The 25,057-nt window shown below is 37.5% G+C and overlaps 3 protein-coding genes across 7 annotated transcripts; 1 reads left to right on the forward strand and 2 right to left on the reverse strand.

The window, feature by feature from the left end:
* The first annotated feature begins 460 nt into the window (after window positions 1-460).
* Window positions 461-9,355, forward strand: LOC127809455 (SKP1-like protein 21). Of its 5 annotated transcripts, none has more exons than XM_052348282.1 (10): window positions 461-630; window positions 4,288-4,551; window positions 4,945-5,166; window positions 5,517-5,708; window positions 5,794-5,904; window positions 6,046-6,124; window positions 6,788-6,891; window positions 7,039-7,277; window positions 7,543-7,676; window positions 8,438-9,355. In XM_052348282.1, the coding sequence occupies exons 2-10, from the start codon at window positions 4,516-4,518 to the stop codon at window positions 8,470-8,472; spliced, it is 1,152 nt and encodes a 383-aa protein (XP_052204242.1). In that variant the 5' UTR covers window positions 461-630; window positions 4,288-4,515; the 3' UTR covers window positions 8,473-9,355. The 5 variants fall into 5 exon arrangements, with proteins under 5 accessions (XP_052204242.1, XP_052204251.1, XP_052204233.1 ...); XM_052348291.1 differs by having other exon boundaries at window positions 8,448-9,355; XM_052348273.1 differs by having other exon boundaries at window positions 8,707-9,355.
* A 518-nt stretch (window positions 9,356-9,873) lies between these two features.
* On the reverse strand, window positions 9,874-11,374 carry LOC127809479 (uncharacterized). Its single transcript, XM_052348302.1, has 2 exons — window positions 10,824-11,374; window positions 9,874-10,335 (listed from the first exon to the last, which is right to left on the reverse strand). The coding sequence occupies exons 1-2, from the start codon at window positions 11,274-11,276 to the stop codon at window positions 10,033-10,035; spliced, it is 756 nt and encodes a 251-aa protein (XP_052204262.1). The 5' UTR covers window positions 11,277-11,374; the 3' UTR covers window positions 9,874-10,032.
* A 1,021-nt stretch (window positions 11,375-12,395) lies between these two features.
* On the reverse strand, window positions 12,396-24,738 carry LOC127807449 (uncharacterized). Its single transcript, XM_052345302.1, has 11 exons — window positions 24,478-24,738; window positions 24,218-24,382; window positions 17,782-18,000; window positions 17,211-17,338; window positions 17,002-17,046; window positions 16,880-16,933; window positions 15,370-15,474; window positions 15,029-15,258; window positions 14,577-14,663; window positions 13,235-14,283; window positions 12,396-13,142 (listed from the first exon to the last, which is right to left on the reverse strand). The coding sequence occupies exons 3-11, from the start codon at window positions 17,963-17,965 to the stop codon at window positions 12,877-12,879; spliced, it is 2,148 nt and encodes a 715-aa protein (XP_052201262.1). The 5' UTR covers window positions 17,966-18,000; window positions 24,218-24,382; window positions 24,478-24,738; the 3' UTR covers window positions 12,396-12,876.
* Window positions 24,739-25,057: the final 319 nt, after the last annotated feature.

The following is a 25,057-nucleotide window of genomic DNA, read 5'->3' on the forward strand; positions in this document are numbered from 1 at the left end:
TTAATTTTTTTAAAATTCTCAAAATATCTTTTTTCTTATCTCCTTTTCTTTTCTAATAAAATATTAATAATAAAAATATCCATCATCGTGACGCTTTCGACCGACAACAAATCTTCCGTTGAATTAGTTAGAATCCACTATTATTGGAAGTTTATCAAAACTCTAATAAACTCTGATAATAAAATTTATAACAATAGATTTTAGATTATAAATTTTAAATTAATTTAATTCATTTCACAATATATTCTGTTCAGTGATTTTGATATCAAATTTTGAAAAGAAAATAAAAAATTGAATTCATCAAAATTGAAAAAAAAAATCAGAAATTAGATGGGCAATTTTTTGAAAAAAAAAAAAAAAACTGGCTCTTACACATTGGGCTCTGAGGAGACCGGCGAAAGCCCAAATCGGAGAGAGCAAGCTCGGCGAAACCTTACACTGCCGCCGACACGTGCGAGTTGGTAAAGTTCGTATGAAGTCACGTGCAAAGAATTAGCAGCAGCAAACCCAAATCGAAGTGAAGAAGACAGAGAGAGAGAGGCATTTCCATCCAAACCCTAGCCTTGCATCGTCACTCTTTTGATTTATCACCCCAATTTTCGAACCAATCGTCCTTTCTTTATCTTTCAGGTATGCAAAGATCTCATTTCGTCAGATAATTCGTTGAAATGAAGTTCGATTTCGAATTTTGTTGCTAAATGCAATCCCACAAGTGTTTTTATTTGCCAAAGAAACTTTGTTTATCGAGTTTGATATGTGTACGCAATGCACATCGCCGTCTCCTGCTATCGCATCATTGTTCTTTCTTGAGGTTTGAGGCATTGGTTTTGGTTCTGCTGAGAACACTAGTCTTTGGTGGTCGGGTTAGCATGTAATAGTCGCTCACCCCGGGTCATTTTTGAATTTCTGTTTTTACGAATAGGGATATTGTTAAAAGTGTTGTTAGTTTCACCATAATTCTGTAGTTGGGTTTTCTATGGTCAGAGAGGGAGAAAGTTTAGTTTAGTGAAGTTACCTCCGCCATAATTCTGGAGTGAGATTTTTATTTCATGATGATTTTGTGCTGGTCCTAAGGCAGGGAACTTGTAAGAAGAAGTATTCCGTGTATTACCTGTTAACCTTCTTTTGTGTTTTTGGTATGGCATTTGCTTGGGATGTGTGTCTCGCACACCCTTAATTCTATTATATCAGAATATGTATTCAGAAATCGAAGCCATAAATGGCCCACGTGATTATTTAGATTTGAGAGATAATGTTTTGTTATATTCTGGTATAAGACATTATCACTTATGAATGTATTTGAAATTAGATGAATTGGTCTGTAAATGAGATTTATATCTCTCATCTTTTGGAAGTTTGTGTCAGATCCTTGAGAAGAAAATCGAGAGAGAAATGAAAGAGTCGGAAAGAGGGAAAGATTGAATCTTGAATTGCCTCATTCCTTCCTCTTACAACTACCCTTTTATAGGGATCCTCAACTACTCTTCAGTTGCAGTAACTGAAAGCCCCAACAGCCTTGTAACAGCCATTGCTTCTAACTGCTTTACAACAATCGAGACAACCCTAACTGCTTCTAACCAATCTACAACGACAGCAACCCTCAATTTACACAATTACCCCTCCCATAGTCTAGGGTCGTGACAGTTTGTTGTGTTATTATTATTATTATAAAAGTTCTATTTTAACTTTAAAGAGACTTTACAATTTCATAAAATATGGAAGCCCTTCTCTACTTTAATCATCTTTTCTTAATTCTATGAGTAACGTTCTCAATTCTCCGTTTTTTAATCAATTGACTGAAGATATCTAAATTAATAGTTTATTGGAATGACTTCAACTTCCAGTCTCACCATAACATCATTTATAGGTCTATTTTCACTAAACTTACATTTCATATATTCAGCTTTCTACTTTCCCAACTTGAGGTCTTTAAATTCTTAGGTGTCTCTTCATAACACCAGCGTAGCATTCATTCCTCCAGGCATAGTATTGTGCATTTTTTAGTCGCATCCTCCGTGACAATGTCATTTGCAAATAACATACACTCAGTCACATCTTTGTTTATAACTAGACTAAAGAGTTAAAAGCTTAGTTTAGATTGTTGATGTAATCCACTTATAATTGAAAAAGTTTCAAATTCTTCTCCATAAATCCTAACACAAATTGCTGTCCAATGATTAATTACATTACATAGGGTATGTCTTTAATAAACAACTCGTACTCCATTCTTTTCTAAAATTTTTCATAAGATTCCTTTAAAGATTTTGTTGTAGGTTTTTTCCCATGCCTATAAACATCATATATAAATAATTCCGTTTACCCCCCAACCTTTTTTTAGATTTTTGCAAGTATAGCTTCCATTATTGACTTATTGGGCATGAAATCAAATTAGTTTTTAGAAATCTTTATTTTCCTTTTTAACACATTCTATTCATTTGATACACAGGCACACATTTATATAGTTCTAGTTTATGCTAGAACATAAAAGGAAATGATTCAATAGAAATCGACAACCTAAATGAATAACTTAGGTTTACATGCATCCCAAACTTGTATAGGTTTACAGGATCTTCTTTATAGGATTGTCTTCTTGGTGCTTTGAACAGTATTGATTTGACTGCCAATCAAACTAGTTTCAATTGCCTTGTTCATTTGGTTCAACATTGTATTCTTAGATTGGTGTCCAAACTCTTACGGTGGACTTTGTGGGGGTTACATATTATTACTTGATTGAGTTCTTGATTGGTACATGTTAGAGGCTACATTCCTGTTGTGTTTGTTTGTCCATATTAGGCTTTGTTATCCTAATTTGTGCACTTGAAAGGCATGCATGAAGAGAAAGTGGCTTTTTGATTTGTGAGATTAGCCATGAATGCAAAAAATGATATACTTGCCATCTTCCAAATATATTATGTTGGGTCATGGGACTAATGATCTTACAGAGGATATGGTCATGGATAAAGATAATTCACAAATTAGAATTCATATAGGTGGCCCCATTCCATAGAACTAAGGCTTGGTGTTTTTGTTGGTTTGTGCACTTGAAAAATGTTCAATTTGCCCCTCCTATAGGTTGTATTTATTATGAGATCATGCTTTTCTGCATGGTATGCTCCATTTGCACTATTGTGAATACCTTTATGTAATGTAATTTTGAGTCAAGAATATGCTTACCATGTATGTCTTTGTTTTTTAGTTAAATATATGCCTTGAACCATTAATAATGATTGTTTTATTGAATGGCCATAAGGCCTATTATATATTTATGCCACAAAATGTTGGACAATCAAGTACTAACATGTGAAAAATATGAGGTTATTTGAGTCGAGAGATGTTACAATGAATATGCAATTTTATAAGAAAATACATAATAAAAATTGAGATTAATAAGATGCATTAAGATTGTTGAGCATGTGAAAACCAATAGAGCGCTTGTTAGGAGAATAGATGGAAATGAAGAAATTTGTGTTAAAAGAGGTAGGGTAGGATTAAAGAAAGCTTGGTGAGGAACTTTTAGGCATGAAATGTGAAAAGAAAACCAATAGATGCACTTGTGAGGAGGATAGATGGAAATGAATAAATTTGTTGACACCGAAGCATATTCTTTGATATATTTGTGTTTTTATTTTTTATTTGTTTAGCTTGTGGTTAGTATTGTGTTATTAGGTTTTAGTTAGTATTTTATATCATTAGGTTTAATAAGTAGTCATGTGACTAACATGTTTTTTTAATATAGATGAATGGCAAAGATTAGAAGGATTCATTTCTGATCAGTGGCTAGGATTTATTAGCACTGTAACCATGGTATAATTAGCCTTTTAAGACATTTTGTAGGCAGCTGTTTTATTCTAATTCAGTGTTTGAGGTTCCTAGGTTTCATATTATTGTTCCAGATTCGATCTTGCATTGTTGTAGACCAAATTTTGTACTTGTCTTGCTGATTCTTCTATTGATACTACATCATTTGTGTTAAAAAGAGGTGGGGATGATTAAAGAAAACTTGGTGAGAAACTCTTAGGCATGACAAGGGATATAATGACCTTAGTAAAGATCTGGTCATAGATAGAGATATTTGAGGGGCTAAAATTTTTGTTGCTGACATCACCTGGTGAGATTAAGGTTTGTTACTGTTGTTGTATCTATATTTCTGTTTGATATAACTTATTCCACTCAACTTAGCCAAAAAAACAAAGAACAACTTATTCCACAAGATCTAAAATTCTTTTTTGCACTTGAAGGCATAGTATCTCATGAACTTCTTTGACTCATTCCTTTTTTCTTCTCCAGCCTCCCCTCAATATTGCCACCACTGCTATGGATAACAGGATTGACAATTAATACTTTGGGTGGGCTCTTTCTAAATAGGTGTTTGTACTTTTTCCTCTGGATTGAGGATGTGGCAATTTGGAATGCTTCAGTGAAGTGTCTGGACTTGCTTCACAAAGTATATCTTGAAGTTGAAGGTGTAAGGTATTTCTTTCCAGGGAACTCAAAACGGACAGATCTTTTAGTGTGATGTCGGAAGGTTCCATGGCAGTTGTTAAACCGGAGGTATGTTAGACAATTATTCTAGACTCCCTCTTTTCCCTTTCTTTTCTTATAGACAACATGATGTTATGATTTGGTTAATGCTGAAAAGTTGCAAGTATCTAATTAATTATGCGCTGTTATGTTTATTACCAAAAGGGAGGATTTATATTTCTACATCAGACATTTCATTTATGGTTTGGTGGTTTTCCATATGATACCATGTTGTGTATTTATAAACCTCTATTAATGCTTAAAGCAAAATGAGTTGATCCTGTAACTTTTGGGCATTGGGATTCAAGACGTATGTTGAAAGGCTCCATGTTAGATCATTAATATATTATGTTGCAGTCAATGTGATCTTAATGCATGTTTTTATCTTTCTGTTTTGTTTGGCCTGTGGTTTTTGGTGTCAAGATGAAGTCTTATATTTGGGTCCAAACTGCTGATGGTTCTATCCAACAAGTGGAGGAAGAGGTTGCCTTGTTTTGCCCCATGATACGCCGAGAAGTACTTCAAACGGGCATGGGATCTTCCAAAAACTATGCTATTTCTCTTCCTCAACGAGTCAATCCTGCCATCTTGGGTTTAATACTTGACTATTGTCGGTTCCATCAAGTAGCAGGTCGCTCTAATAAGGTTTGGTACATTTTAAACTTATATATTGGCAAGTTATTATTTGTTATATATTTTTTAGTTCATGGTTAAGAATACAGAGCCCCACATAGTGGGATAAAGGCTGGATATGTTGTTATTGTTGTTTGGTTAAGAATACAGAGCTAATTTGCATTTGAGAAACCACAAAATGTGCATCTACTATGTCAAGGAGTTTGATGGTAGTTTTAATCATTTTCCATCGCTTTAATCCCTCTCCCCTCTTTACTTCTTGAAAAGAAGGGGGGCTAGGATATTAGTAGAATGGCTTAGGTTATAGAGGTACTAATTTGAATGGTTTTGACTTTGTTTGATTTACTGGGTTTTGCGTGTAGGAGCGGAAAACTTTTGATGAGAAGTTTGTTCGATTAGACACCAAAAAGTTATGTGAGTTGACATCTGCTGCTGACAGTCTCCAGTTGAGACCTTTGGTTGACCTCACAAGCCGTGCACTTGCCAGAATGATTGAAGGGAAAACTCCAGAGGAAATACGTGAAACATTTAATTTGCCCGATGATCTTACAGAGGTCACTGCTGCCAAATAAAGTCATTGTTTCTGACTTTCTATATTTTATTCTGTTTCCACTATCTCATGTAGATTTGCTTTTGCAGGAGGAGAAGTTGGAACCCTTGAGAAACATTACTGATGATCCTCGTATCAGGCTTTTGAATCGGTTATATGCCAGGAAGAGGAAAGAATTAAGAGAGAGGAAGAGATTGGAGGTGGTCACATGCTTCTCTCATTGCCTTATTGTCTGTAATGCCAATCATTATTCTGTAGTACATAGAAATTTGAATCGCTCACATAATAACTGGACAAAACCAGGTATCAATCACTGAAAATGTGTTTTCCTTGTGTTTCAGAATGTTGAAGTTGAGGAAGAGCGTATTGATGAGCGCTCAGTGGATGATCTATTGTTGTTTATAAATGGTGGAAATGAAGGTGAATGGCATTCTTTGTACTCCCTTTTGGTGTTGCTGGGCCATCATTGTCTTATATGTAGAATGTCTATGCAATGGGCATTGCTGTCCGTGAACTCTGAATTATTGGTGGGAGAAAATGTGTAGCTGAGATGCTGTGGTGGAAGGTACCTTCAGGAAGTACAGACCTGGCGAATAAAAAAGGAACTGCAAATAGTCTAATAGGAGAGATGATATGTCCATCCATGTGTTTCATATGGCTCTGACTTTTGCGAGCTATTGGTGGATGAACTTTATATATATTCTTATGAAATTTTACTGTTTTCTGTTTCATAGAAATCATCAATAGTTCCTGTTGGATGGAGTTGAAAGATCTCGTTACTAGCAGTTTTTGTCTAAATTCTGTGGCATACTCGATAAGGCTGCTATAATGATCTCCACAGACCAATTTACTTAATTGCAGTATTTGTATCTGGGTTCTAATTGATGGTTAAGCATGACTTGACCCTATGCAGGGTAGTGTTATTTCTAGTGTTGCATGGTGAATTGTTCCTCTTTGCTTATATATATCATTTAATTGTTGAAATTTATAGAAGCTTTGAGTTGTTGGTCTTCTAAAAATGAAACCATTAATTGTCTCTCTACCCTTCATTGCAAAATAATTGGCTTTTATTCTGCTTTACAGATTCAAAAAGGGCTAGATCTACTAAGAGCAAAAAGAAAAATAGGAGGAGAAAAGATCAACCAGGAAATTCATCTTCAAACAATGAAAATGGGAACTCTAAAGAGGTTGTCATTGCTATTCTCTTTTTCAATACTTAGATGCATGCTTTTTTTATTCTCAATGTTATTCATAGTTCTAATCCACTCTGGACGACTCTAGTAGTTTGTTCTATGCCTGAGAATATAAATTTATATCTCTCTTCTGCTCTACAGGACGATGCAGCTGGCAGCGTGACCATCCCAAATAGAACTTCAAGATTGCAGGATTCAGCATCAGTCACCTTCTCACCTAGGCTTGGTTTTGATTATGGTGATATTGATGATGAATTAGATCCTGCCATGAAGGAAGAACTTGATGGTGATATTGATGATGAATTAGATCCTGCCATGAAGGAAGATGATGGTGATATTGATGATGAATTAGATCCTGCCATGAAGGAAGAACTTGACAGGTTTAATGCTTATGGAAATATATGTTGTTGAACTATATTTCTATATGTCTTTTCTTTTATTCTTTTCTGACTCTGAAAAAAAAGAAAAAGAAAGAAAAGAGAAAGATCTAGAAGTACCCAACTTCTTTTCATTTTTCTTGCTTGGTCTTATCTTCTTTTCTTAGTTCATTCTTAGTATTATGGGGACATTTTTCTCTTCCTTTCTGAGGGAGCTTATTTTATCTTAAATTGTGCATCCATTTATGCATGCATATATGAACTGTAGGGAGGTGGAGGATTTTGCTAGGAGATTGAACTCCGTTTGGCCTGACAGAATGCAGGAGTTTCTATCTTTGAGTCAAGAGAGGAGGCTTGCACCTATTTCTGTGAATGGATGTGGTTCCTCAAGGAGATACACTGGTATGCTTCCATTCCTTAACCAAGTTAAACCGTTGTATTTCTTTGCTAGAATTGTGAGAGAAATCTGAGTGGCTTGGGCCACCTTCTCCAATAAAGAGACTTGAGTTCGACTCCTATTTAATTATCTAGGAAAAATATCATCTATTATGTTAGAGGAGAAATTCAAGCATATAATATTGCACCCTCTTTATAGTTTTGAATCTCAAACTAGACATTTTGATCTGCTTGGCAAAATTGGTTTGCATCCTGTAGAAAACTTTTTGGAGTAGCATTTTCCAATTTTGATAGAGGATCGTATTTGTAGAACAGCAATCATATTCAATCCAAATTTTGAACACTGTTTTGCTTAAACTTCGGTATTATTTTATTTTCATGCCTGTGAATCAAGATTGAATCAAATGTGGAACCAAGAAACAAATTAGGTTAACTGACACAGCATTTGATAAAAACTAGAGAGTTGAAGTTGAAGGAATAAATAAACATAGATGCAAATAAAGTAACCTGCTGCACTCTTCAGCAATGCTTTATCAAATATCAATCTTCTCTGTCTTTTCTTGCACAATATAGCACTATTTTCTCTCTCTTCTCCAGCTAAAACCACTAAAATATATTTTCTTATTTATTTTTACTCCGTTCTTTCTCACACATCTAGACATTATATAAGTGATCATTTTATTACAATCTTTTCCCTTTCAATATTAATTTCTTTTTTTTCTCTCTGATGAGTGACTTACTCTTTTTTTTTTTTTTTTCATTTTTATGCTGCACGAGTTGCTGGGATGGAGTAATGGCATGAAAAATGTCATGTTAAGAAGCATACGCCCAATCTACCTTGCTTTTGTGTGTGTGCGTGTGTTTTTTTTTATTTGTTGGGGGGGGGGGTTTACCATCCAATGTCACTTGAGATTTTGATATCTGCGCATTTGTCTTGTTTGGAAATGGCGACAAGATCATGCCGGACATCTTATTTAGTATCACAATCATATCCCATCACTTGTAATACCACAAATTGTTCTAATTTTTTAAGCAGGTTTGGAGCAACAACAACAACAAACCCGTGGTAAGTGATCCATTTCTGGCTAACTGCAGCTTGAGCAATTTCAAAAATATGCTAGAATGAGATGTGTTGCTATCAGAACCTTGAAGTTGGAGCAGGGCAATGTTTTCTCCATGGAATGACTGCATATTTATTTGTTAGCCCTGCTGTGCCCAAATAGGCAATGAATCCTGGGGGTATCATATGTGTTGGGGAAAAGCTTATAAAGGGGGCAAGGTGGAAGAAAGATGAAACCCTCTTTTTAAGTTGTTTGAACTTTCGGCCTTGGACGAGATTAGCTCTTGTTTCCGTTGGGGACGCTCTTTTCATATTTGTTGGTGGTTTGAGTTATCTTTCTCATCCAAAATGCGTGGGCCACCCTTGTGGGTTGCATTAAGGAATGAGAAGCGACATTGTAGGTGCGTTTACTCATTAAAAACAAAAAAAGTACTTTACCATTTGTTTCTGAATCATCTTGACAAGTATCTTGGCTGTTTGGAAGTCATGGTTTTAAGTTTCTTGTATTGACTAATGTAAAAGAATCAAGGCATTGGGAGGTGCTTAATGTATGTATTTATGTATGGCTTTGTAATTTTTGTTGAAGAATGTTTTGGGCAATTATTGATTTTTGATTCTTGGTTCACCTGGTGTCTTATTTGTGAGTGTGGATTAGTTAGTTTAGTTCCCTAGATAACGCAGACAGCTAATTATCCTTTCATGTCTTCCCAAGCTTGTATTTGAGTTCCACATCCTCTGGTATTTGCCTATTTGGTTAAATTGGTTTTGTTTTGTCCTTTTTTTGTGGGTTTATAAAAAGAGCTTGCCCTTTTACGCCTTTTGATTCTCTTTTCTTTTTGAGGGTATTTAACCCTTCTCTCTTTGAAAGATGTGAAAGAAAAATTGGAAATTGAATAGGCAATGAAAACCAAGCCCCTTGCATTGTGAATGGTTAAGAGAATCAAAATGCAAATATCTCAGGTTTAAAATAGTAGATGATGATAATCTTCATGGAGCAAGCTTTCGTTTTAAGATTTAAGTTTCTTAATTAGGCCCTTGAATCACGTCAAAAACAACTTGACCCATGTCGAGCCAAACTGTCCCATTTCATTTTACACCTCTATCAATGGCCATGGCAGTCCTTTAGAACCCAACTACCACAAAGAAAGTCAAAACAAATATATACCATTCTATATTAAAGCCAATATACCACCACATTTTAAAACCCAGATCCACAATATAACACAACTTACAATCTGCTGCTCCCCAGCAAACTAAAACAGCTCCAAAAGCAACAAACTAAAGCTTGCAAAACAATCACTTCTACTGCCCTTTTGCCCCTTTGACCTTGTGATCAGAGTAGTACTTCTTGAAAGCCTTTGGCAGATAAACAGGCAACAGAAAAGCAAAGAGATTGAAGCACCAAAGAGCCATGTTGGCCACTGCAAGGCCTCTCCCAATGTACAGTCGCCTGGTTCCGCCGCTGTGCTGCTCGTCGGCTTTGGATATCTCAGCCCTCAGCCACTCCGCAATGCTGAAAATCCGGCGGGAGTTGTAGAAAACCGGCACGAAAACCCGGATCGGCAGCGAGAACCCGCCGGAGAAGGCCACGCCCTCCATGAACACCTGGCGGGGCGGGATAATTTGTATTATTATTAAATGATAAAAGAATAAAGGAAATGAAATAGTTGAGTTATTTTAGGCATAATAAAAAACGAAGCACTGCGTACATCTTTCACGGAAAACCAACAAAAAAAGCGCCATCTTTTAAAAGTGGCCATTCATCTTCATGGGTAGGATGATTGCCTATAAATAAGTATTTTAAATTGTGTTGTTGATTGGTTACAGCTCGAGATTAACTCCTACAACACAGTAATTTAACTGTAAAAACAACCATAACACACAACCTCTAGATATAAAACTGGTTGATGGTGGTTGTTGATCAAACTCCTACGACTCAGTTAATCTCGGATGTGATCCATTAAGAATTGCTCTTGATGTAGGAATGTCTATTTATAAATTGAATTTTACTGCCGAACTCTGTTCCTGTAAAAACTGAATTTAAAGAGTTATCTTAATTAAGCAGAAATTTCCATAGGATTTTCCTAACAGACCTGACTGGCCAGCAGGAAAACGTGGGGAGCCGCGGCTTTGATGCCCTCTTTGTCGCCCGCAAAGATGCCGCCGAAGATGTAGGCTATCGGAAGAAACAGCCCGATCACGGCGGCGATGGAGACGTAGAGGCCCAAGAGCTTGTTGTTTTCGCCGAAGACCGGTGGGTCGGAGAAAGAGTTGGGATTCGGGAAGGCGACCTTCGCCATGGCGTGCATGTAGATGAAGGAGAAGAGAACAAAGGCGAAGTCTTCGAGGCTGACCATGCCGCTGGCAGAGAGGACAACGGCGGCGGCGGCGGCGTTGAGATGCCGGAAAGTGAAGATGCCACGGCGGGGCTGGAGGGTGGGTGAGTCTTTGGAGAATTGGGGGCGGTTGGAGTCTTGGGCCTGCTTGTACTTGCCTTCGTCCTGGGGCAGGAGTATGTCGCCGGAGGGGCCGATGCCGCCGGACATTTTTTAGGTTGGTGGACGGTGTTTGGGAGGTGGGAGGGAAAGTGGGGGTCAAAGTAGAGGAATTTAACTATTTAAGGTAAGTAGAGAGAGAGAGAGAGAGAGAGAGAGAGAGAGAGAGCGTGTGGCGAAGAGAGAGAGAGGGAGGGAGGGAGGTTTAAGGCAGGAATGGGGCGGCACGTGGCAAGGAATGAGGATTTTGAGGTGGGAATAATGGGTACGTGGCTTGGATAAAGTGCATGTGTTTATTTGTGGCTTTGATTATTTCACTCTCACTCTTAAATCTCTTTAGGTGTACTGTCATTTTATTTTATATTTTTTAGTGATTTAATGTTACTTTAATTATATATGAATTATGAATTAAATAGAATGAGATTAATAATAATTTTTTGAAAGAGGTTCTCAATAGAGTATTGAGTATCCCATTATTCTCCCTATTCATAATTTTTTATGAATTCAATCCGTTATTCATTCTCTCATTTTATATTTTTAAATAATAGTATTTTTTTAAAATAATTACTACAATAGGATTTACATTTATAAGAAAAATTATATCAAACTAATATTTGATTTCAAATATCATGATGTCATGTGAGTGAGAGAATCTTAAATAATGTGATTTTATCATGTTATTTGTATCAAGTAATATAATATTTATTTGAAAGAGAGAAGATCACTCCTACCACCCTATTAATTAGCGTCAGGTAACATAATTGTCTAATGAGAGCAACGTATCATTCCTCCTTAAATCAACATTTTAGCAAAGTATTACTTTGCTTTAGAGGGTGTTAGAGGTCTAAATACAATAGGTCAACCAAATTGTCTCTCTTTACTCTTTTGGCTTAGTTAAGACTAATTTACTTCGTAAATGTAACAGGAGGAATTCTTATGTAAAAGTGTAAAAATTTTAAAAGATATTTTTAAATCACAAAGAATCTCATTATCAAATAGTTTAAATCATAGAAATTTCCGAATGCAATTTACTTTTTCTTATAGATATTATATTATCCGGATTAAATTTCCTGCTTGTTATCACACATGAATGCCATGCCATGCCATGCCATCCATCCCTTTATCGGGAACAAGAAAAAGAAATGCAAGAAATCAACATGGGTCAGAGCATATCATAAATGCACGTCGCACATTCAGTAAACAGGCTAAAACGTCCAATTCCATTATATACCATTCAATTGACAAAAACATTTGAGCGAGACAACTTATAAATGCCAAAAGAAGATGGCACAAATGGTAACTCTGCAATGACTAAAACCCCAATTTATTACAGAATTTTTTTAGGCATCAAAGGAGACAAACCCCTCACTAACCAAAATGATGCTGCTATTATGACAACCCTTCAATAAGCCAAAAAGAAAGAAAGAAAAAAAAAAAAAACCCGGGGGGGGGGGGGGGGGGGGGGGGGAAGAGCCCTACTGTAAAATATTCCAGCAACCCGCAGGCCTGCCAAACCCTCTTTTTCTAACAGAAGATCACAAGTAAAACCAAAACCTCTGCTATGAAATGTAATGTAAATGGAGGAGTGGGTAATTAAAACTGCACATCTGGTGTAAAAAGAAAAACAAATTCATGATCTTGTAATTGATCTTCAAGTCACGGTTCTCTGTTTGGGGATATACTTCATTTTTACGCCCTTTTCGGGCTTTGTCCTCAAGTTCACTGTTCCGACGGTTGAAGGCTCCACAACCACCCTCGCATTGTCTGCATCGCCAAGAATGCTGCGTCTGGGAGGATCCGAAGATGGTGCGACTGTTTGACCGTCATTTCCGGTGTCACAGCGTCCTGGAGATTCGGTTTCGGGTTCCGGGGACAGGACCAGTTTCACATGGTCCGCGGCAATGGCCTCCTTCCATCCTACATGGAAATTGCAGCAGCAAGCCAATCAGAGAACAGCCTATAAGGTGAAGATGGTGTGTAAGAGAGAATGGAATGAATATAAATCATACTCTGGGTAAGAAAAGCTTTTGCGGAATCACTGGCGAAGAGGATGCCTTCTGTCTGCGCGCTTCTCTCCGCAAGTGGGTGAGAATTGCTGCCACTGTCGCAAACATCATCATCATCCAAAGCGCATGAGGTTAGACAGCTTTCACTGGACAACGGCCGATCACCACCTGTTCCTACTACTGTCTCCTCTCTCGATTCTCCAATGCTACTCTGTACTGAAATTGAACCTTTGGTGGTTTTGTGCCGGCTAACCGGCCTCCAAATAACTGTGGATCGGTGTAAAGCACCATGAACAGGATCGGTCTTTGTGGGCTTCTCCTGACCGCCGTTCTTCGATGTTACATGCTCAGCACTGTGACTCTCTTGGGCTTCAGAAATGCCATCACCCTGCAGCTGCCCAGAGTTTCCCAGAGTAACGGATATAGAACCAATCAGCATCACCTCGCAGTTCTTACTCTGATCTGTTTGGTTTACAGCCTCTTTCAATAATCTGTCCTTTCGGCAATCTCTATCATTTTCGGATTTTGGTTTCCTTGTCCAAACTTTGTTACCATTGACTGCAGAAGCAGACCTTGGAGCCCTTGGGGCACCATGCTTCTGCATAGGTTCAAGTTTCAATGGCTGAGGATTCTGACTTGCATGAAAGCCATTTCGTCCACCCCTTTGGGATTTAGGTACCTGCCACCGGTAGGTAACTACATGCCGACGACTGCTTCCTTGCACCACTCGGCGCTCAACATTAAGACGGGTGGCTGATTCATTGTGTTCATTGCTGATTCCAAATTCAGCTTCAGTTTCTGCATCTTCTTCAATCATTGAGGACTGGACGAGTTCAAGAAGTGAAACAGCACGTTCTACTGGTGTCTCTAGGTCATTTGAACTGGACTCGGACCCAACTGGAGGGCTGGACGTTCCTACAGAAGGTGGACTGTCCAATGTATCGGCAGTTGCGTCCTTGAGATCTGGCTTCTCCCAGTTTGCCTGCTCCTTCACTTTCTGTTCCTTCTGCCTAAGCTTTTTCTGTCTTTTCCTTTCCAGCAGCTGAGCTTGCCTGTAAAATTTCAACAAAAAAGAACTCTCATAAAACACCTGAAATTCTGTGAAAAATAACAAAATTTTCTTAAACTGCAAATCACAAAGCCAGCCAATTTTTTTTTAAAACCTCCATACCTGCAGTGTTTCCTTCGAGATGGTTAACTCTTCCTTTTAACCCCCCAATGAGTTCTCTCTTCATTAGTTATTTGACAATTATATTCCAAATAACTCACATCAATGTGCTAGAACATACTTGGAAGGCAAAAATGGAAAACCATCAGAAATGTGTTTATCAATGGTAGAATATACCTTTTCTGAGCAGCTTCCTCCTCCTCCACAAGCAACTTCTGACATCTCAAAGCTTCAGCGTCCTTGTCAGCAAGCCAGGCCTTTGACCTGATCATCAAAGAATATTACAGTGATCAAAAATAAAACGGGAAAAAGGAAGGCTGCAGTTAAGAAGTTAAGACAGATACAAAGTATTTAAAGATGTGACTCCGTTAATGCCACCCAACTTACAGCACGGCAAGTTGTTGACAAGACCACTATATTCTAAGTATTCCTTCAATGCTACATATAAGTTTTTATGCTCGTATCAATCCAAACTAACATGTGCATGTGCATGCCCTCATGCATCTCTGGCTCTTACGTTTCTATAACACCATTGCAAGGCAAAGGATCTAGAACAAATAAATACAACCAAAAGAGGGCAGTAGTTCGGTATACAATTACTTTTAAGTTACACATCCCAACATGGTAACAATAATACAAAGAAGAAAATATATACCAGTTTCTGTTCAACAAGGAAGCTGGTGCAAGCAACTAAGTTCTTCATCTCCAGTCCAATTTTACCAGCTTCCCCATCAAAAACATATTTTTTCATTGATTCAGCTGTACCAGCACATAAGAATGTCTTCTCGCTTGCATCATCAAGGATACCAAATAGTTCCTGGGAAGACATGGGAAACCTAGGTCTACCTTGGATGATATCCTGTAAATGGTATATTTTTATTGTCAACACAAATAGAACAGTAAAAAAAATAGATAAAAGATAAAATTAGCAGGGGATGAGAGGGTGGGGAATAAGACTAGCATAGCTTACCAAAAGTGCAGATCCAGCTTCGACGTACACTTGTGGGAGAGTACAGAGCCTTCGTGGATGGATGAACGATGTCAACGCTCCTATGATTGTAGACCCAGGAACTTCCTAAAAGGTAGTCATATGCAAATATTATTCAAGAAGAAGACAATGAAGAATAAGAATTAATGTCATGAACTTACTAAAATATTTATATCAAGAAGAAAAGGACAACCAAACAGTGGGCTAACAACGGATCCCGTCCATGTGCACTAGTGTCAATGTGTACTGGAGATTGAGAAATGATTTCATACTTTATAATTTATAAAAATCATTTTAGAAAAGGGGTATATTTATTTTTGCAAACCAACAAATAGAACTAGCATAATTAACAGTACCAAATCATGGTTCAAACACTGAAAAAAAACCAACTTAACGTTCTTCAAGGATAAAAATTTTTGTTTTCATGAATTGCTTCTCTTGGCTTGAAAACATAACCATTTCAGAAATAATGTAGACACAGAAGGAAAACAACAAGAATTAGTACAATGATCAAGACAATAACAGTATATCAAGCCTTTATCCCACTATGTGGAGCCAGTTACATGAATTTTATCATAGCTAAGCGATATGAGTATAGTGATCAAGACAATAACATATCAAGTCTTTACCCTACTATGTGGGGTCAATTACATGAATTCTAGCTCATCAATTATTTCTATCTATGGCCTTATCCTATGTAAAGCCCTTTCAACTTATATCATACCCGTCTCCAACAAAGTTTTTCTTAGCTTTCATCTGCCACTTTTGCTAGATACTTGTCCCATTTCATCCACTCTCTTTAGAGTAGTGATCATGAAATACAATGAAATTTTAAAAGATATAGAACATTAGTGTGGAGAAGATAATAGTTACACCTGATAAGAATGAGGAGATTAACTACTTTTTTTCATTTCAACTTTCACATTCTCAATCAAGTGTGCGATGTTTCCTCTGTTCTAATTCTGTTGATGATTAAAGTACCAAAAAAAGTTCTTGTTTCAGAATTTGAATATTTGTAATGTATGTCACGGTGTTCCTCTGAGTTTAACTGTGTTTGAATGGAACACATCAACGAAAACTTATTTGCAAGTTTGCAAGTTTGAATGGAAACATTTGAATTCTCATTTTCCAGTATTATTTCCTAGCAGCTTCTTAGGAAACAAATCACAAAATGAGAACTTCCCATAGATGGCCAAAAATAATTGTGTGTGTGTGTGTGTGTGTGGGGGGGAGAGAGAGAGAGAGAGAGAGAGACTGAAAAGAGCAGGCATTCAAAGACCACAAGTATTGAAGTGATATACAAAACATAATCCCAACCTTGCTTCAAATGAGCACTGTAACTGAGTCACAAGTTGAGAACTTCACAAAGATAGGAAAAAATAATTATCTTGACAAATTTTCAACATGTTGCAAGCTAGCGCACATTATTGTAACTCAAAGAGGTTAGCAATTGGGCAAAGGGAAAAGAGGGAGACCGTGAATATGTTAGTACCTCAAGAGTCACATCCTTAAACGAAACAATTTCCTTGGCTTCATCCGAAGACAGCTGCATAAAGTACAACAATATTAGCACATCCCAAAGTGGAAGACTTCAGCAAGAAGAAAAATAGTTACCTTATCCCAAAATGCTCCCAACAGATCCCTACTTTTATGGGACTCCTGCAAAATGTCAACTGTATCAGATACGACCTCAAGAGAAATTATTGTTAAACACAATGTGAAGTAACAAATTTGCAATTAAGGTCACAAAAACAAAAACTTAACTGAATTTGAAAACAGCTAAAGAAAAAATATTTAATAAAACTTGAGAAGACTTGGAGAACCTTATCAAAATTTAGAGATCGGCGGTGTACACGAATATGTCGTCTGTAGTTGATTGTAGAACAAAATTCCCGGGAGCATTTGTCACACTTCTGCATCTGAACCTTCAACGTGGACATCAAGGGCCATCCTGGAAGATCTGCTAACAGTTATAAGGCCACAAATCAAAAAAAATAAAAAATAAAAAATAAATCCTTGGCTCCAAAACTTCCACCTAATTCTCCTTTCCCTAAATTTTTCTTCCAAATGTACATTTCCAAGGAGATGCGGTTGAGGCTGTATTTCCTCAACAAGGAAACTTGAGTTAAAATTCTGTTGAGTTGCCTATCCAAAAGGCTCATTGTTGGCCTAACTAGCTGCCTGAGCAAGAGGCATCAACAGCCTTGGGGGTTGTGGACCACTGCAATGCATATTCTATCTTCCCTTAAGGGGATTTCAATCAAATATTCCTTGGCCCAATTAACCTTAAATATACATATATATGAACTGAGACCATCCCATACACTCCGGATAAAGCTCCATTCCTTCTAGAGTGTTTCTAAACTTTGGACCATTGGAAGCCAAGAATAGTACCTGGCTGTTCAAAGGCCTGATGAAGTAAATGAAACAACTGCCCTTGACTGTCCCCTGTCCTAGAGAAAGAAAGAAAAGGGTCGTTCCCTATTGCTTGTCTGATGAAAGTGTCAAGTGAATCATTCCCTTCCTTTGATCTCATTGCATCTGGAGTGCAACTGGCCCTTAGTTTTGGAACTGGCATCTGTACTTTGGCAACCACTCGTTTGTAAAATAGCACTACAAAAATGATAAAAAGAAGAAAAATAAATTTAGCCCATGAATGTAAGATGTGATTAATAGATATAAGATCTTCATAAAGAAAAATATAGGGGGAATCCATTTGAGATAACTCCAAAAGGAATCTAGAATCTGACACAGTTAATATTTAATTGAGTTTAGTAGCACGCAGAATCCTTTGGTAAATATTCAACTTAGTTTTTTAGATGACACTTCATGTAACTTGCATATAAGCAACTTGAGATGACGGTTCCATGTGACAACAATTCAACGACAATCCACTATCCTCACACAAAGCAAGTTATCTTCACTTAGCAACAAATGTCAATTATTTACATTAAGCCCACCATGTCTCCTCCCACAACAACATATCAAGCCTTTATTGCACTATTCAGCCATATGAAGTTGCCAATCACTCCTATCTAGGGTCTTATCTTCTATAAAACCCTTATACCTAATATTATGCCTCAGTGTCTGCTACCACTTTTTTTTTGGTCTTTCACTATCTCTTTTGCTAGATATTTGTTCCATTCCACACACTCTACTCAGATGAACCTATATTTATTTTTCTCACATGATCAAACCACCTTAATAGACAACTTATGTTCAATAGATGCCATTTCAACCTTATTATGATAACAGTATTTTTAATTTTATCTTTTCTGACATGGCCGCACCTCCATCTTAACATCATCATTTCTGGAATCACACTCAAAGAAAAAGAAAAGGCAGCAATTTGCGTGCACATATATATTCAAATGAAATTATAAATCATCATGAACTAATTTTCTAGAGACTCCTGCCAGGCTGCCAGAACCTGTAGCTGTCAGGAACTCATGCATAGATTGTATGATATCAGCAAATCTTATTTGCTTTTGTTACAAAAAATCACATAAGCCTTTTTTCTGATATGGCAATGCTTAATGCACAAGTCACTGACAGCTGTAGTTGTCGAAAAAACAATCTTGTTCATATATTTGTCCTATATTCATTTGGGATTCACTCAGCAAGATGCCCATACAACATGCGTGGATTATCTGCTCTAAGGGATGTTTTATTTTGTTTAAAGAAGAGATTGTCAAATGTCTAGCATTCCCTCACAAGTGATATAGTAAGACTGCAAAGGAAGAAAAATACTTTTATAACCCCCAGCACATTTTCTATGCAATAACGGAATAACCACATAGCAGTATAATAAAATCACGAACACTTTAAATAATTTGTGGTGTTGAACCAATATGTCATCTTCCACGGCTAACACCCCCCCCCCCCACCACCACCACCCCAATATGTACATATACCTTTATATTCATAGATAAGTAGATACATATACGCATTCATGAATTTTCACATATATGGAACTTTTATTCGCTAGGACATTGGAACCCATATAGTTGAAAGCAAATGTAGAGATGACTAAAGCAGGGACAAATCACATATGTCTATTTGAGTATAACAAGCCATGAACTTCAGGTAAATAGTTTTTAACTCCAAATCCCGGAGCAAATTCCTAATCCTACAAACCTAACAAAGGCTGGATCCAATTTTTTGCACCCCTTAATTTGAAAGGCAATAAGAAATAAAGAAAGAAAAATCAGAAGCAAATGAACATTCCACATCAGTTACATAAGAAATAAAAAGATAGATAAAAATACCACAAGAAAAACGTGCAATTGCAAAGAAAGAGCGAATGAAGAAAAGCATAGAAATGAACACCAATAAAAGAGAGAAAAAGGCAGATCAAATATAAAAAACAAAAAGAAAAAGGGAACAGATAAGAATTAAAAGATCAAAGCCAAAATACACAAGTAAAACTAAATGAAATTGGCAAAAATAGAAAACGGCAATAGTGAGCTCCCTAGGGTTTGAAACAACTTGATCCACAATCAACGCGTGATCCCACTGCAGGAGGAAAGAACAACAGCAGGAGAGTTCACGTACCAGTCCGAGGAGGAATCGAAAGATCGTAGAGATTCAAAATCTGTGGTAAGGGAAGAATATATAAATACACTCAGTATGAAATACTCTCGTCTCTCGCAATGTATGAGAAGCGGTCGACGAAGAACACGGAGAATTCAAGAGGCAGTGTCAAAACGGAGAGATTCTATATATATAGCCAGAATTTGGAACCCTACTCGGTAAATAAGGAAAGTGCATTATTAATTATATAAATTTTTCTATTTCTAAAAAAAAAATTAAAAGGAAAGAAATTATTTAGTTTGATATAAATAAAAGTTCCATGTGCGCACGTGATACCGTGAGATACATGCACTTTATGTTCCAATTTGGCAATTTCTAACCTTACAAATTTGATAATAGGTCTTAGTTTTTGTTTCACATTTTTGTAACTAAAACCCCTAAATGTTACACTAATTAAACCTTGGGCAAGCCAAAGTGCTAAATGTCACACTAAGGGGCGGAGTGTCCGAGAGGGGGCTGTTCAGTCTCCTCGCAGTGTCTTCATCAAGGAAGCTATGGGTGCTTCCACTATCTATCAAGATCATCAGACTCTTTTCCTTCACCTTCCCTTCGACTTTAATTATCTTATTGTCAGTCACCCCTTTTAACGCGTGGAGTGATATTTCCCCATTGTCTTCCTCCCCCAACTCTTCACACTCCTCAACTTCTTCTCCACCTTCCATTACTTCTCCTGGATCTCCTTCCAGTAGGAGAATTTGTCACCTACATTGGTGCTCCGGGAAGTACTTATCCCCGCACCTAAAGCACATACCTGGCTACCTCTTATGTTCGTTAAACCTCCCCATGGTGTGAGGTACTCCCAACGGTTTAGCTCCGAAATTACTAGCTGCCCACTCCCGATTAAATCTTTTGCCTCCTTGATGAGAGGTCCCTGTTGCCATAGCCTTACTTTGCTGCCTCTGCTTCTTCATCAAGGCCTCCACCACCATCTCTTGCAGTCTCACACACTCTACTGCTTGTTCCATTGTTCGGGGTCTAATCATTTTGACCATATACCTTAAGTCCTCACTTAGACCGCTCTAAAAACTGGACACGAAGTAGGCCTCCGAGATATGAGGATCATGGTTGCTCATAAGAGATCTAAGCTCCTCAAACCTTTTCAAGTAAGCTTTCAACTCCCCCACTTGTCTGAATTTGTTGAATTTTTCAACAATATCAAACATACTTCTTTCCCCGAAACCTCTCACATAATTTCTCAACAAACTCTCCCCACGTAGGATGGTTCCTTACACTAGTCCACCCTTGATACCATGCATCTACTACATCGTCAAAGTATGCGGTAGTTAAGGACACCCTTCTACCCTCCGGGATGTCATACCATTCGAACATCCTTTCGCATTTCCTCACCCACCAACACGGGTTACCCCCTTCAAAGATGGGTATCTCCATTCAAGGCATGGGAAACCCTGGCTGTTGTCGTGGGGCTTGCTCCATACGACCCCTATGCAGCATCGTCTCCCCTTCCTCATCCTGTTCTCCTCCTATATCGGGGGTCTAGTCGATGTACTGTTCTATTGTTTCTTAAGAGAGGCTCGGTTCTATCTCTAGGAGGGAATCCAGGAGCCATACTCACCGAATTTTGGCGAGTGAACATCAGCATGAATTGCTGAAGTTGCATCCCGAGTTCCTCTCTCATTTGTGCCATTTCTTCTCTCATCTGGACTAGCGTCCCATCCAGCCTTCTCTCCAACCCTTCTATCGCCCCTACCAACTTGTGGTCAATCGCCATGATCACCTCATGGTTGCGACCATTTCCCAGCTCCAACTGGTCAACTTGCCTCTGGACTTTGGATATGGACGAGTTGACTTGTTGCAACTAGGATTCCATGTTCTTCATGCGGGTTCCTTCCGCCATAATCTTCTACAATGCTCGACCAGAATCGAGCTCTGATACCAAATTGTCACTGTCCTAGACAACAGTGACAATGAGCTTCTCTTAGCTCGATGATTTCAAGGGGAAATAACAGAAAGAATCGGGTAGGAAGGTAGAAAGAACAGAGGGTGTAGAGAGAACTGAGTGAGGCGAGAGAAAGAGATAGAGAAAAACATAAAATTTTTTGTATTCAATCTTTTCATACCTTCTCCTGTAGAATGGGAGGAGTACATATAGGCGCATGGTGTGGGAGTGGATGCAGCAGATCCTCCTCCCTCCAAGCGGTTACAACAGACTATCTTGTCTTTTCCTAAGGCCCTACACGTGGCCTTCTACCCCTAACAAAATATGTTAGCTAGAATATAAATGCAACAAGGAAATACAACAGTGCATATTTGAATAAACAGAAATAAGACTGAAATTAAATGCAAGAAGTAGCTATAGTCGTGACATGATGATGTTAAGATGGATGTGCAGCCATGCCAGAAAAGATAAAATTAAAAATACTATTATCATAATAAGGTTGAAATGGCATCTATTGAACATAAGTTGTCTATTAAGGTGGTTTGATCATGTGAGAAAAATAAATATAGGTTCATTTGAGTAGAGTGTGTGGAATGGAATAAATACCTAGCAAAAGAGAGAGTGAAAGACCAAAAAAAAAATGGTAGCAGACACTAAGGCATAATATTAGTTATAAGGGTTTTATAGAAGATAAGACCCTAGATAGGAATGATTAGCAATTTCATATGGTTGAATAGTGCAATAAAGGCTTGTTCTTCTAAGGGGACATTCGCAACAATGTGTACCATCTATTGCCCCTACAACATTCTTTAATAAAAAAAATTTACTTTTATTAAGAAAATTACTTTAGAATATTAAACCTTTACAAAATATATAATGAAATAATTTTGACCCTTAACCTGAAAATATGTGAACCAAGGCTTGACATTTTCTCTCTCGTATGGTGAGTTGTGAACAATGGCTTACTGACAACATCTCTATACAGTCTGAGACAACCGTGTAAGACCCTATGGAAGTAATAACTCACTATTTGTCCAGATCTAAAGAAAGTAAAATTTCCAGCTCGATTACGTTCGTTATGCCCGACCGTGTTTAGGAAAATAGCCACTTGTTCCTCAACTAGAACAGATCTACTATCAACCAATACATATGTTCGTAACTGAGCACATAATCTATGAAGCGACTCTATTTTCATCCTAAGTAAGTTATGACAAATTCTATCACTCATTCCAAATGTTCATGTAAGGGTCATTTGTCTTTCAGAATCCCAATTTATATGAGGAGCCCTTGGGAGATGTCAGTTGCGACGCCTAATATCATTATATATCACAATCGCTTGCATGACCATTGTCCAAAATAAACCCAAACGTTGTCGTTGCCATCGATGTTGATTCCTTGTTGAAGGCATGTTACTCACTACCACGTATAAAATAAAAATTCAATAAAATCAACATATAAATTATATAATATAATTACATAAGACACATGCAAAATATTTTCACCATTAAGAGTGAACAAAAACTCACATAATTTTACACAAACTAAATAGTAAAGACTGCTTTTGGCTTACCTAAGTTTTGCAAAATTAAAAATAGCATGGGTGGCATCGCCACTGCCTATCCATTGAGTGGATTTGCTTCTTAATTATTTGTTTATCATGCTTAATTAGTGACATACAGTTGGATTAATTGTCCATGATTAATTGTCGTTGCCATCGATGTTGATTCCTTGTTGAAGGCATGTTACTCACTACCACGTATAAAATAAAAATTCAATAAAATCAACATATAAATTATATAATATAATTACATAAGACACATGCAAAATATTTTCACCATTAAGAGTGAACAAAAACTCACATAATTTTACACAAACTAAATAGTAAAGACTGCTTTTGGCAAGGCGGCTGCTTTTGGCTTACCTAAGTTTTGCAAAATTAAAAATAGCATGGGTGGCATCGCCACTGCCTATCCATTGAGTGGATTTGCTTCTTAATTATTTGTTTATCATGCTTAATTAGTGACATACAGTTGGATTAATTGTCCATGGTTATCCATGATCATAATTTTTCAGCCAACCCCCCCCCCCCCCCACACACACACACACACACAATTTTTATACAAAATATTATATCCATAATGTGAGACAGTTGTTTTCTGTAATAATAATTTTTAGTACAAAAATTGCCACAAAGCAACCCTAAACAACTAAATTTTCTGTAATAATAAGTTGGACTCGTGAAAGTTTTCTGTAATTATAAATTTTTAGTACAAAAATTGCCCATTAGATTTAGATGAAGGATAAACCGAAAACCAGATAGGGTTGGGCCGGAAAGCTTACCGTGGACGAAGATGGCGACGAGGATGAACGGCGGTCTGCAAGTCGGAATCGGAGGTCGACTTCGTCGGAGATGGCGAACACGAAGATCGCTCGCTGAAACAGAGACCAAGATCGGTACCGATGGACGAAGACTCCAGATCGATGGTCGAAGACCAAGATCGCTCGCTGAAACAGAGAGAAAAACCAAGATGAGTGGACGAAGACCAAGATCGCTCGCCGGATCTACAAAAATAAGAACAGAAAGTGGACGGAAACCTTACCGTGGAAGAAGATGAAGATGCGCCCGTGGTCTGAAACTCGAAATCGGAGATGGTCTTCTGCGGAGATGGCGACGGAAACGAAGTCAGAGCTCGTCTTCTGTGGAGATGGAGACGAAGCCCAATACGGAGCTCGTCTTCGGCGGTGGATGGCGACTCACAGGAAGTCGGAGATGGCAACGAAGCCCGAGTCGGGGCTCGACTTCGGCGGTGGATGGCGACGAAGAGGAAGGGGACGAAGCCGGCTCGAATGGGAGGAAAACCCTATAATTTATAAATTTATAGGATCAAGTAATATATTAAATAAATTATACATATATGTAAATAACCCAAAAGTTTATTTTTAATTTTTTGATATTAATCCATGAATTCAATTCTTCTTTTGGTTAATAAGTGTTAAACACAAATTGATCTCATTCTTTCATGTTAATCTTCAATTCATTTTTGAGTAATTTAATTTAAGTTTTTATTTTATTTTTTCTAGTTACCCTTATTCTTATCATACATAATTAAATGTTTCACTTTTTCTAATTCATAAATTAAGTGATTAAGTGCAAATCATTCCATGTTGATATGAGAAACA

This window comes from Diospyros lotus, chromosome 1 (assembly GCF_014633365.1).
Source record: "Diospyros lotus cultivar Yz01 chromosome 1, ASM1463336v1, whole genome shotgun sequence".
In the NCBI taxonomy this organism is placed as follows: Eukaryota; Viridiplantae; Streptophyta; class Magnoliopsida; order Ericales; family Ebenaceae; genus Diospyros; species Diospyros lotus.

Bases quoted from the DNA above. Each gene is read 5' to 3' on its own strand.
- LOC127809479 (XM_052348302.1), bottom strand. From the start codon at position 11,276: ATGTCCGGCGGCATCGGCCCCTCCGGCGACATACTCCTGCCCCAGGAC. The intron at 10,336-10,823 runs GTCTGTTAGGAA...CCGCCCCGCCAG, and splicing joins TTTTCCTGCTGGCCAGTCAG to GTGTTCATGGAGGGCGTGGC.
- LOC127809455 (XM_052348257.1), top strand. From the start codon at position 4,516: ATGTCGGAAGGTTCCATGGCAGTTGTTAAACCGGAG. The intron at 5,167-5,516 runs GTTTGGTACATT...TTTTGCGTGTAG, and splicing joins TAGCAGGTCGCTCTAATAAG to GAGCGGAAAACTTTTGATGA. The intron at 5,905-6,045 runs GTGGTCACATGC...CTTGTGTTTCAG, and splicing joins GAGAGAGGAAGAGATTGGAG to AATGTTGAAGTTGAGGAAGA.
- LOC127807449 (XM_052345302.1), bottom strand. From the start codon at position 17,965: ATGCCAGTTCCAAAACTAAGGGCCAGTTGCACTCCAGATGCAATGAGA. The intron at 14,664-15,028 runs GTTACCATGTTG...TTTGATGATCAG, and splicing joins ATTTTCTTCTTTGTATTATT to GTCAAAGGCCTGGCTTGCTG. The intron at 14,284-14,576 runs GTATATTCTACC...GAAATTTTACAG, and splicing joins GAGGAAGCTGCTCAGAAAAG to GCAAGCTCAGCTGCTGGAAA.